Genomic DNA, 13,170 nt, shown 5'->3' on the forward strand with positions numbered 1-13,170 from the left:
GCTGGACCATTAAAACAAACTTTCTAATTCACATGTGGCCATGTTACTGCTCTGTTTTCAATTCCTTCCATGGTGTCCAACTCCTCTGCCATTCGTTGGGCCATGACGTCAGGATGCCAAAAATAAGGCCCCACGTCTCTGGATTCTGCCCACAGACTCCCTCTTTTTTTTTTTTTTTTTTTTTAAGACAGGTTCTCTGTTACCCAGGCTGGAGTGCAATGTTGCAATCATAGTTCACTGTGGCCTCAAACTCCCGGGCTCCCATGATCCTCCCCCGCCTCAGCCTCAAGTGGCTGGGATTACAGGTGTAAGCCATCATGCCTAATTTTTTAAACTTTTTTGCAGAGAAGGGGACTCCCTATGTTTCCCAGGCTGGTCTCAAACTGCTGGGCTCAAGCCATCCTCCCACCCTGGCCTCCCAAACCACTGAGATTACAAGCATGAGCCACCGTGCCCAGCCCATACGCCCTGTGCTTGACCCCCACCACATGTACTGTCAAGAATACAGCAAGCTGGTTCATCCCCAAGCCTTCCTTCATACAGATCCTTCTGTTCACAGTGTTCCTTCAGCTCCTTCCCTGCCTGTGTGGACCTCAGCGTCATCCTTCAGGGAAAGGCTTAAGAATGGCCTCCACCCTGCAGCCTCCTGTGAGTCGTGTGTGAAGCCAGTGTGGGGTCCACGCCCTCTGCCGTGCCCTGGCTCGGTTCTAATAGCGTCTCTGCTCCTTTGTTCTATTTTTCTGGTGTACATGAGGGACGGTACTTTTCTTTGAAGTAGATTCTATTATGTTCTGTTATTGTATCCATTTAAAATAAGGAAACTGGGCAGAGTTTTTTTTGTTGGTTTTTTTGGTTTTTTTTTTTTTTGAGACGGAGTCTTGCTCTGTTATCCAGGCTGGAGTGCAGTGGCACAATCTTGGCTCACTGCAACCTCTGCCTCCCGGTTCAAGCAATTCTCCTGCCTCAGCCTTCCGAGTAGCTGGGATTACAGGCATCTGGTACCAAGCCCAGCTAATTTTTGTATTTTTAGTAGAGATGGGGTTTCACCATGTTGGTAAGGCTGGTCTCGAACTCCTGACCTCAGGTGATCCACTGGCCTCGACCTCCCAAAGTGCTGGGATTACAGGTCTGGCCTGAGTTTTCTTAACAGAAGAAAAACAGAAGAATTTTGGCCACTTCTTTCAAGGAACTTATAATTGGAGATTTGGGTTAGATGCATTTCCCAAAAAAATGCAGAAAGTCGTATTTTTCTTATATTTTCCTTAAGATATTTTACTTACATTAAAAAATCACGTACAACCAATTTTCAAAAACTCTGCTCTCCTCAGGTAATCACAACTGATGCTAAACTACAGCTAATCGAACCTATCACTGGCAGAGAACAAACAAGCATTCAAACTTCAGCACCCTTACAGAAACCCATGTCCATGCAGGGCTTCAGCGAATGGGTGAGCTGGACAGCAATTTGTATGTCTATAAACATATACATGTATCATAGTGTAGGCAAACTACTCATAATCTAGATCTTAAAAAAGAGTCTACAGCTGGGAGCAGTGGCTCACGTCTGTAATCCCAGCACTTTTGGGAGGCCAAGGCAGGCAGATCACTTGAGGTCCGGAGTTCGAGACCAGGCTGGCCAACATGGTGAAATCCCGTCTCTACTAAAAATACAAAAATTAGCAGGGCGTAGTGGCGAGTGCCTGCAATCTCAGCTACTGGGGAGGCTGAGGCAAGAGAATCACTTGAACGTGAGAGACAGAAGTGGCAGTGAGCTGAGATGGTGCCACTGCACTCTAGCCTGGGCAACAAGAGCGAAACTCTGTCTCAAAAAATAATAATAAATAAATAAATATGCAAATAAACAAATAAACAGTCTAATGTATCAACTTCATCTTCATTGTTCTTAAATTTTTATAAGGAAAATGTCAAACATACACAAAAGCAGAGTGTAGAATAATTAACAATAGGAATAGCATAATGAACCCCACCCAGCTTTAAGAATTATCATGAAGCAGCCAATCTTCTGTCTGTCTCTGTCACTCTGCCTCGTAGATTTGAAAACAAGTCCCTCACATGAGACCATCTCATAAGACCACAGCCGCTACTGACCTCCTCAAGGGCTGCAAATCAACCTGGAGCATGCTGCACACAGATGGCAGCACCAACAACTACCCAGACCCCGCAAAAGCGACAGGCACAAACTATGATGTGTGGTGCCCAAATAAGATGGTTTCAAGGAGCGCTAACCTTTTTTAAAAATAAGAATGAGTTCTCCATGCTTCAAACTCTGTTAAACAGGGAAGGCTCTATTACAAGTAAATAAATTCCAGTGAACAAAATTTCCGTTCCCTTGTTTTTCTTTCTTCTCACAAATAATGTTAACTTTTAGATATAATTTTCTTATTCCTCAAACATTTTCTATCATTATACATCAGTACTTCACCATAAAACTCTGATTTCGGCCGGGCACAGTGGCTCACGCCTGTAATCCCAGCACTTTGGGAGGCTGAGGCGGGTGGATCACCTGCCATCAGGAGTTCACATGGCAAAGTCCCATCTCTACTAAAAACACAAAAATTAGCTGGGTGTGGCGGCATGTGCCTGTAATCCTAGGTACTACTCGGGAGGCTGAAGCAGGAGAATCACTTGAACCTGGGAGGCGGAGGTTATAGTGAGCCGAGATGGCGCCACTGCACTCCAGCCTGGGTGACAAGAGTGAAACTCTGTCTCCAAAAAAAAAAATCTAATTTAAAGTTTCTTTTCTGACAGAAATAGGAAGAAAATTTAGACAGAAGCAAGCTTTAGAGGAAAAATTGTTTTTCAACCCCAGTAGAGTCTAATAAACCTTATTTTAATTGGCAGATTAAAAGAAATGAACTCTAAAATACTTTCCAGTAAGTTTCACATAATACAGATGAGTAGGGGAAATTCTGGTTTGCAAAAATAACCTGAGATTTGAGAAGATGAAAGCTAAATGGGAAATGGGCCTTAAAACACTGATAGAAATAGTTACAAACACCTACCTTGTTGCTGCCTAGACTGTATGATGGAATGAGATCTTGTCGGCTTCCAGACAACTGAAGAAGAAAGAAAGGAGGGTTAGTTCTTTATGCATCAGAGCATAAAAATGTGGTTTAGGCAATGCCAGCCTTTGCCAACCCAGTCAACCGAACGTCAAAAATTTGGGTGGCAGCAGAGAGGTTGTCAAGACGAAGCCTGCACACTAGTGGTCTTTGGGACATTACCAACATTGAATTGGTTATGAACAATTTTCAGATGAGAGGTTTCTGTAAGATCTGGATATTCAGTTCACACTGAGGTCACAACTGGCTGGACCTGAACAAGAGCTGTCCCGTTGGGTGAGCCCTTCTGTGTGAAAGATACCAGGTTACTGGTTGTCTTACCATGGCCTGAGCTTATGATTCCTTTCTCTGGGTATTTGTAGCAACCGTAAATAAACTCACAAACTATTTAAACTATCAGATCCCAAATACTGAATCTCTGCATATATCAGTGTATTTTAATATATCATTTTCTGGAGAAATGAGACGTTATCTGCCTTGAGTTAAAGTGATCTTCCTAAATGTCTGAGATGGTTGGTGGCATCCAGTGTGAAACTCCTCCTATCGCTCTCCCTTCTCTCTCAGACGCTAAGGCCAATGTCAGCTGCCCTTTCTCCCAGCGCTTGTGCTGTAACTTCTCTCTGTGTGAAGTTAGGATGAAAGTGTCATTTTTCATATCCACATCTTCATCAAAAATGAGGAAAAGAGTAATAAATCAAGGGGCCAAGAGCCTATTTCTTTGTGAAGGATTATTCCCACGTTCATATATGCACATAAATTATATCTAGGTTTTTAAAAACAATAATAAACTGAAACCATTGTTATGAAACAACCCCATGTATCTGACGCATGGCCACCACCCTGGCTGTCTTGTGAACAACTGGTTTCTGAACCTAGTCCAGACTCCTCCTCAACTTAAAAATAATTTGAGCCAAGAAAATGGCATTGGCTTGCGATGGGCCCTTGGCTAGTTCTGGTTTAGTTCAACAAACATTCACTGAACACCTCAGTCTATGCTAGGCAGTGGTGATGGGAAGATAAACAACTGAAAGGTACTTAACTGCTACTTCCCCTACAATATTAATTGGAATGGGGCAGAGGTGCACAGACCCAATGGGGTAGAGACCAGGGGCCCTGACATCAGTCCTGGCAAGGGAAGGGTTTCAGAGATGGGGTTTGACAGGTGGAAAAGAGTTACCCAAGAAAAGAGGAGAGGAGAGAAGTCCCAGGCACAGCACAGAGCTTGGTTCCACACACTCACTCTGTTCACATTTGGAGAACTGATACTCCTCCTGCTCAACTTCCCTTTTCCTGTTAACTGTTCCTTCACTGCAACTTCCTGCGAATCAGAAAACATACAGAGGAAAAAGACACGTAAGAGACACACTGCAAAAGCAACACCATGTACAGCAGACTTGCATCCCCCATCTATACAGACATCCCTAGCTATTTAAACAATGCTGTTATGTGATTATTACGTACTGCATGCCTGTATCAAAACAGTACATGTGCTCCATAAATACATACATCTACTATATACCCATAAACAGTTTTATAAAATTAAATAAAGGCTGTTACTTCATAAGACAGAATGATCCAATTATAATCACTCTGGATTATTCAAAGTTCATAAGAGTGAACTCTTCAAATGTTAGGTGCAACAACACTGTGAATTACAGAGTCCAACACAGACTCAGCCTGCATCAGGGCCTCTGCTGCCTGCCCTATCCACGCGGTTGGCTAACCTGGCGCAGACGATCTAAAGTCAGGAGGTTTTCTACAGCCAGCACGCTCCTGAGGTACTTTTCAATATAAGCCTCCGAGTCAGCAGAAGCTGGATTTTCAACATTGGCTGCCATTCTTGCTAATGCTTCCCGTTCCTCCACTCCCTGGGCATCCTGAGGAGTAGAAAGTTGCACATTATAAAAGCTTCTTGATTTACACACATACACGTGTGCACACACACATACACACACATGCACACACACACACAATGTATTCCAAAGCTCCATTTTAAAGTCAGCTTTGGAAGGCCAATGCATTTTTCCAAGGAAATAATGAAAAAGTGATTAGGTGGCTAAGTCCACCTGAAAGGCCGGTTAAGTTAAACACAGCACAGCTGAAACACAGCGCATTCTCAACAAAACTGTTCTCTACTACATTCCCACTGCAAAAAAACCATGACTGGTTAGAAAGGATTTTGTCGACTAGCCAGAAATGTAACCACCATAAAAACAATATTTCAGGAACATTACCCCCCGCCCTGGAACTCCTGAGGGACAGAGAAAGGGAAGAGGGGCTGGGGTGACTGCTACACAGGGTGGCAATCAAACTGCCTCCCAGGGAGGAGGCCCGGTATGAAGAAAATAGTGGACATAGGGTTTCAGCGCCTGCCACCACGCAGCCCAGGGTAGCTAACATATTCAGAACATCGCAGCTTCTAGAACTGGTTCAATCTTCTGCTCGAGTGGCAGAGGCCAAAGGCCTGGAGCCAGCCAAGGAGAGGTTGTCTAGGTAAGTTCTCCTACACTGAGCTTTCTGGTACAGCCCGTCCCCAGTCCTGGGACATGAGCTGGCTGTGAATACAAATGGGAGATGCACAGTCAGAAAGAAGCTTTATTAATGTATTTAGTTATTTCAAGCAAAGTGGGCTCTTAACAAATTACTGTTCTCAGAGAAAATCAGATACTTTATTCACTTGTAAATTTCTTATAATAATGCCCACACTACAAAATGTATATCCATATACCACTGCACCTTAAATGCCATCAACTGTAAGACAAAAGATTTTATACATGATTGAGGGGAAAAAAACTCTGTTAATTTTAACATACCATCAATTACAACACATTCTACTTCAAAGATACTTTAAACAATTTAAGTGAGTCCTAGAACAGATAAAATATGGGAGGATTTGTAAGATGGCTTAAGTTCACAAAAACTTTTTTGTCTTGTACAGTAATTCACTTAAGCCTCATAATAACCATGAAAAGAAGGAATCATCCTCATTTCCTAGATGACAAGAGGAAGACCACACAATTTGCAAGAGTCAAGACTAGAACTTAGGTCTCCCGTCTCCTGGTAGGAAATTCTTTTCACCCCAACACAGAATACTTTCAGTGTCTGAAGGGAACAGACATTATCCTCATTTTATAAGGAGAAAGAAACTGTCTCTGGCCTGGGCTACTTCTTTTGGCCATGATGCCCTATTGGCTTCTGTGATACAGAACCCAAGGAACTTTTGGGGCTTTTTCATGATGAAACTTGCCTATTATGGGATCTTTTTGTTTTGTTTTTGGGTCTAGTCTTTACACAATCAGTTTTATGTTTCATTTTGCCTCTATCATCAGGATTTGATAATGTGGAAACAACATTTGCCAGCTTGGATGTTTAGCTAACTAATAGCACAATTACATGAGGTTATGTTTATCTTCAAGCTGATCCCCCCCATATTTCTTTCCTTTTAAACCCTGTCCTCTGGAGAATAAAAGCACTTTTAAGAGGCATAAGAAACTAAGTGGAAGAGAAGGAAAAGGGAGGGGAAATGGAGAGAGAAAAGAAATGAAAACAGTTTCCTATAGCCATCACTGTTTCTCAACTGCATTCAAGCAATTTACAGAGACAAGATCTGAAACAACTGGAAGATACAGAAAATGTTTAGATACATAAACAGTAAGTCTCTAGCTAGACATAGATGTATATTTGTTTTAAATCTTACAAACAAGAGTGAATGAAGCACACAGAGCAATCTATTACAGACCCAAGACCATGCAACAACTAACTCTGCAAACAGGCTTAATTTTTAAATATTCTGCAAACTCCAAATTAAATAATTAGATGGTTAATATTTGCTATGCAAGCCTAACACTTTAAAGATCCAGGAAAGAACAAGTTACTATCCAACATGATTTGAGAGGCAAAAGCATCCTGCAACACAAGATATCTAAAAGAAAGCCTAAGTACTGTGTAATATTTTTCTTTTCCAAAAGCTGATCTCTGGCAGGGCGTGGTGGCTCACGCCTGTAATCTCAGCACTTTGGGAGGCCAAGACGGGCAGATCAGGAGGTCAGGAGATTGAGAACATCCTGGCCAACATGGTGAAACCCCGTCCCTACTAAAAATACAAAAATTAGCTGGGCATGGTGGCACATGCCTGTAATCCCGGCTACTCGGAAGGCTGAGGCAGGAGAATCACTTGAACCCGGGAGTTGGAGGTTGCAGTGAGCCAAGATCATGCCACTGCACTCCACCCTGGTGACAGAGCAAGACTCAGTCTCAATTAAAAAAAAAAAAAAAAAAAAAAAGCTGATCTCTGTATTAAAATATACACTGTTCGCCTATTGTTCAAATACTCAACAGTGTCGATGGGCAAATCCTAAGCCCTGAAATGACAGGAACCGGTGCTGGTGTTGATGGCATGGTGAGGAAGGGCATCCTCTGATGTCTCACATCCCCCACTTCTCCAACCCCGAGGAAGTGAAACCTCCACCACCTTGCCCACACCCCCTCTTTGAGGGTGAGGGTGGGAGAAGGAATTTTCTCTTTTCAGAGTCCTTCACTTAAGACCCTCATTTCTCCTGGCCCTGCAAGGGATGCCCCATTTCCCGGCTGTGCTGGTATCTGGGTGAAGGAATACACGTCTAATTCAGGAATGACCTATCAGGAAGTACGGATAAGCAACATCTTCCATCAAGTTTGTACCAAGGATAAATTTAAGCTCTGCTTCTCTGAATCCTCTGAATATCTTAATTAGTTCAGAAAGAGAAATACTAATAGTACTAATAAAATAATCGTAGTAACAACAATCGTAGCAATAACATTTTCTCTAGCACATGCACAACCGTTGGTACAAACTGTCTCATTTGACCCTTAAAAATACTTTGTGCAAAGGTATTACTAACCCCATTTGACAAGAAAAAAAATACGGGCTCAGAGTAATGTACGCAAGTTCATTTTGCTAGTAAGTGACAGAAACAAGATTTCTGTTTGACTTCAGGATCCAACTGGAATCTCTATGCTATATTGCCTCCCTTCCTGGGTACAATATGTTTCTCTTCTGTCATCTTCTGTGTAAAAAGGTGTTGATTTGCTTTTCAAAAGAAAGTTCTTCAACAAAATACTAAAACTGGAACTTTTTTTTTCTTTTCAGACGGAGTCTCGCTCTGTCTCCCAGGCTGGAGTGCAGTGGCGGGATCTCGGCTCACTGCAAGCTCCGCCTCCCGGGTTCACGCTATTCTCCTGCCTCAGCCTCCCAAGTAGCTGGGACTACAGGCGCCCGCCACCTCGCCCGGCTAGTTTTTTGTATTTTTTAGTAGAGATGGGATTTCACCATGTTAGCCAGGATGGTGTCGATCTCCTGACCTCGTGATCCGCCCGTTTCGGCCTCCCAAAGTGCTGGGATTACAGGCTTGAGCCACCGCGCCTGGCTAAAACTGGAACTTTTAAAGCCACAAGTACGTTGTACTATGAATTGATATTAGAAAATCGTTCTAAAAATCTACAGCTTCCCTAAACATACACTTTCACTTCATATGTATGTCTTGGGTAGGTCACTTTTCAGGGAGTTGGCTCTTTTTTTAAGTGTTTATTTTTAGTAAATTCAAATTGTATATCCTTCACCTCTGGAATATTGGAGACAATTTCAAAAGTCACTCCACAGCCAGGAATAGAACTTCGATGAGACATCTTTTTTAGGAGACTCTGTGCAAAACCCTAGAGAAAAACAAAATAGAAGATATGGTTTCCCACCTAAAAAACTGAGTTTATATTATTAACAAAAGACAGCATAGAAAATACCGGTTCATTCTAACCAAAAGAAAACGGGTCATGTTTCCAACATAAGCAAGTGAAATCACCAAGTACCGTTTCCTCAACGTCGTCCTATGGTACGAAATCAACTTATTAGACGCCCACCGTGTGTGAAGGGTCCCACACCCAACACAGGAAAAGTACAGACCTCCAAGTCTGTAAACTGGCAGTAGGCATCCAGAAGAACGGTGCTTAAATGCTACAGAAATATAAGCTTGTTGACTTCCACACAATAAAATGACCTTCTAACTAAGATGGAAGCAAGGACTGGTGAGGCTTACACATTTTTTTCTCCCCAGCACGATGGACATCTCGTACCATGAATATTGACAAGTCCAGGCATTAAATTCTTGACCAAAGCAAGATCGTTATGAGGAATGATTTAAGAGTGCACGGTCATTGTTTATGCTGACTGCGCTCTTTGCACAGTTAGGAATTGAACTGTTGAATTAATGCATAGATGACTCATTTCAAGATGCTGTTAAGACTGAACACCCTGCAGAGGTTGAAGAGAGCAGGGATGAGAGCAGAATACCATCAGGGAACAAAGGTAAAGGAGAGAGAACATGAAATGGGCACCGAGCTTTCTACCCACGCAAAAGGAACAGCAGAAACATGTGAAGCCCCCAAGAAAAGAGCAAAGCCAAGCTATTTGGTCTTAGACATACACCATTTCAGAAACCTACCTAATGATAATTTATTTCATATTCAATGATCTTTAAATTTTTAAAAGAATATAGTATCTCAGAATGCAGGGAGACAATTTATGTCATTACTTCTCTCCCTTGACTTTAGCCTTGCAGTGCTGAGCCAAGGCTAATTACGCAAGTCAAGGTATAGAGATCGCTGTCCCTAGGGGTGGTAAAGGGAGATGTCGATGCTACTATTATCCGACCTTTTCGTTTTCCATTTGTATGGAATTCGTGAAGCTGACGTGTGTGTATTAGGGTCATGTGGAAGGTCCTATTCTTGTTATAAAGAAGAAGAGAGCCTTCCACATGACCATTCTTAGGAATGAAATATCTGAAATTGAGAAAATGGCATGCCTTAAAAATACTTCCACATCATTTCAACCAGGAAAAAAAATATATATATATATATATGCCATATAGATATACATATATCCCATATATATATATGGAAACCTATTGTCCCTACAATAGAAACAAAAACCAAGCAACATGTGGTGACTGCACAATGTACCTTTTCTGTCAAGGACCCTGTAGGGCCGGTGGTTGTGGCAGGTCAGTCCCAGGGCCTGGCAACCAAGATGTCTAATTCCGAAATGGAAAATCGCTCTTCAAAATGCTCCTCATGAGCAGTGTGTCTTTTTCAAACCCTCACAGACTTATGAGAAAAGGAAGACAGAGAGAGTGAATGGGAGCATACCATATACATCTATAGCTAACCCCGTGACCTGGATTTTATTGATGTTGGATTGCCAAGCTAAAGAGCTGCAATTTTAACGGCATTACCGCCAGTCTTCATTTCAAAGATTGATATCGGTGTGACATTTAGAACTAAAGATTAATTTTTAGGGGTGGAGATTACATCTAGGAGTCTGTCAACCATGACTGAGCTCTTTTAAATGAAAAGATTTTCATCTGTACTGGTTTTAGTCAGTGTATTGAGAATGCCTCAAAAAAGGGAGATAAGACAGTTAAAAGGATCCCCAGACGCAATCTCCCAAATCCTTATATTTGCAAAACTAGTAAGAGAAAGAATTTAAATTCTTTTTTTTTTTTTTTTGAGACAGAGTTTCACTCTTGTTGCCCAGGCTAGAATGCAATGGGGCAATCTCAGCTCACCACAACCTCCGCCTCCCAGGTTTAAGCAATTCTCCTGCCTCAGCCTCCCTAGTAGCTGAGACTGCAGGCACCTGCCACCACGCCCAGCTAATTTTGTAGTTTTAGTAGAGACAGGGTTTCTCCATGTTGATCAGGTTGGTCTCAAACTCCCAAACTGAGGTGATTCGGCTGCCTCGGCCTCCCAAAGCGTTGAGATTATAGGCGTGAGCCACCACACCCGGCCTTAAATTCTTACCTAGAAATTTTGTATTAAATCCCTTCATATGGCACATGGACTTCCATCATCCAGCTGCAACTATGCGAGAGCCACGCTCCTTGGCACAGGCAGGACCTCCAGCACATGGAGCTCCTCGTGGTCCCCGATCCTACCATGTCCTGCCCTCCCCACTTTTTCTGCACGTGTATTTCCTCCAATCCACAGAACTGCATCTCCTCCTGCTCTGCCTGGCCAATGCCCCTCCTCTCTAAGTCCCAGCTCAAATGCTGCCCTCCTCTCTGAAGCGCCCCCACCACCCCCCAGCTCCCTGGGGCTGAATTCTTCCTTCTCTTACCTGCATTCTCACCACAAGTGGTGAGGACCTGCTGCACCACGTGCTCAGCTCAGGCCGAGAGCAGTTGCCTGTTATGTATCTACCTATGCAAATCAACCTGGCTCTTTCAGGACACAGACTTTTTTGTTTGTTTTTTGAGACACATTGCCCAGGCTGGACTCGAACTCCTAGGCTCAAGTAAACCCGCTGCCTCAGCCTCCTGAGTTGCTGGGAAAGCAGGTGTGCACCACTGCACTGGGCTCATTTCTTATTCACCTTTTTATCCCAAAGTCAAATATACACATCAAAGACTGCAAGAGGTAAAAGGTCTGGAAAGCACCCTGGCAGCATGGCGAGACCCCATCTCCATAAGAAATACAAAAAATTAGCCAGGTGTGGTGGCACGCGCCTGTGGTCCCAGCTACTGGGGAGGCTGAAGTGGAAGGGTCACCTGAGCTCAGGAGGTGACGGCTGCAGTGAGCTATGATCGCATCACTGCACTCCAACCTGAGCAACAGAGCAAGACCCTATCTTAAAAAAAAAAGCCTGGAAACAGCAGAGTAAGAGGGAAACTCCTCATTTGACAGGGCCCAGATAAAAAGGCAACAACCAAACCACTGACCTTGCCCTTGACAGGGCTGTGTGGTACCCAAAAGAATAACCATGATTTGTGAATCTGCCCTAAGAAAGATTCAGTGTAAGAATACTGTCCAGGAGCAAGTGACACATCTGGGGCTTGAAGCAAGCATGGGTACAGGACAGCAGCAGTCACCTGGAAAAGAATAGGTCAGTGCTCCTGGGAGCCTGTTTGGACAGAAGGTTAGAGCAAGCACTGCCCGGCCCTACCCTCGGGTCGCAACTGTGGTTACAGTCGTTTCTTCCACGGAAGACTAACCTGCCGGCCGTGAACATTGACACAGATTCTCTTGCGTAACACCAGTTGCATGTCAGCCGGGTGGCTGAGCTGGACTGTCACGCGCACGATCAGAAACAACCGCTCGTCCGCGGGCGTGCCTTTGCTGAGCTGAGGGCAGCCGTGCACCGCGGAGTCCCAGGAGGCTTCTGCCTTCGCCTGCAGAGAAGACAGAGAGGAAATAGGTTTCTCTCTTCTCCGGAAACACGAAAACTCTTTCAAGGAAACCACCTTGGCTCAGGCTGAAAGGGCATATACCAGTCACCAGCGAAGTTCTACTATGACAGCTGCCCTGAAAAGACAATGGAGTGTGACAGTGTGGCCACAATCACCTTAGCCTGAAAAGTAGAGGGCATGATGATCCCAGTTGGCTTACTTTTAAAGTTTGTATTTAAAAATGCTCAAATGTCAAGAAAAGTTGCAAAAATTCAGTCGAGTGATCTGTAACCCTTTCATCATGATGCACCAACTGCTACCATTTGGCCACTTTTGCTTCTCTTTCTCAAAACTCACACACACACATTATCACTTTTGCTGAACCACTTTCAAGTAAGTTGCATATCATATCTAAGAAATTTAACAGCAATACATTATTATTTAATATAGAATCCATATTGAAATTTTTCAATTTTCCCATCCCGGAACCACACACTGCCTTAGTCATGTTCCTCTAGCCTACTCTAATCTGCAATAGCTCCTCAGCCCTTCCTTGTCCCTGCTGAACTGGAAGCGTGCTGGCCCACTGTTCACAGAATGCACAGCCGCTGTGTGTGTCGGACTGACTCCTCACTGTTAAGACTCAAGTTTTGCTTCTTAGGGACACTACTAAGTAATGATGTGTCCTCAAAGCATCACATACAGCTTTCCTTCCTGATTATTTCAGAATTTTTCAAACATACTCAAAATTAGAAAATAAACTCCTGTGAGATACCCATCGCTCAGATTCAACCATTAAAATCAAGATGTCACCACATTGCCTTCACCTATTCTTTTCCTTTTTAATAAATCCTGGCTGGGTGCGGTGGCTCATGTCTGTCATCCCAGCACTT

General features: G+C 43.4%; 1 protein-coding gene across 3 annotated transcripts in view; it reads right to left on the reverse strand.

The window, feature by feature from the left end:
* The window catches only part of KIF13B (kinesin family member 13B), a 190,548-nt gene that overhangs the window by 37,562 nt on the left and 139,816 nt on the right, over positions 1-13,170 (reverse strand). For all 3 annotated transcript variants that reach the window (XM_021942839.2, XM_031669932.1, XM_031669931.1), the window contains 5 exons: positions 12,104-12,280; positions 8,682-8,774; positions 4,808-4,960; positions 4,324-4,401; positions 3,024-3,077 (listed from right to left, as the gene is read on the reverse strand). In XM_021942839.2, coding sequence (XP_021798531.2) covers positions 3,024-3,077; positions 4,324-4,401; positions 4,808-4,960; positions 8,682-8,774; positions 12,104-12,280 — 555 coding nt within the window. The remainder of the gene's footprint in view (positions 1-3,023; positions 3,078-4,323; positions 4,402-4,807; positions 4,961-8,681; positions 8,775-12,103; positions 12,281-13,170) is intronic.

The sequence above is a fragment of the Papio anubis genome, chromosome 8, assembly GCF_008728515.1.
Source record: "Papio anubis isolate 15944 chromosome 8, Panubis1.0, whole genome shotgun sequence".
Classification (NCBI taxonomy): domain Eukaryota; kingdom Metazoa; phylum Chordata; class Mammalia; order Primates; family Cercopithecidae; genus Papio; species Papio anubis.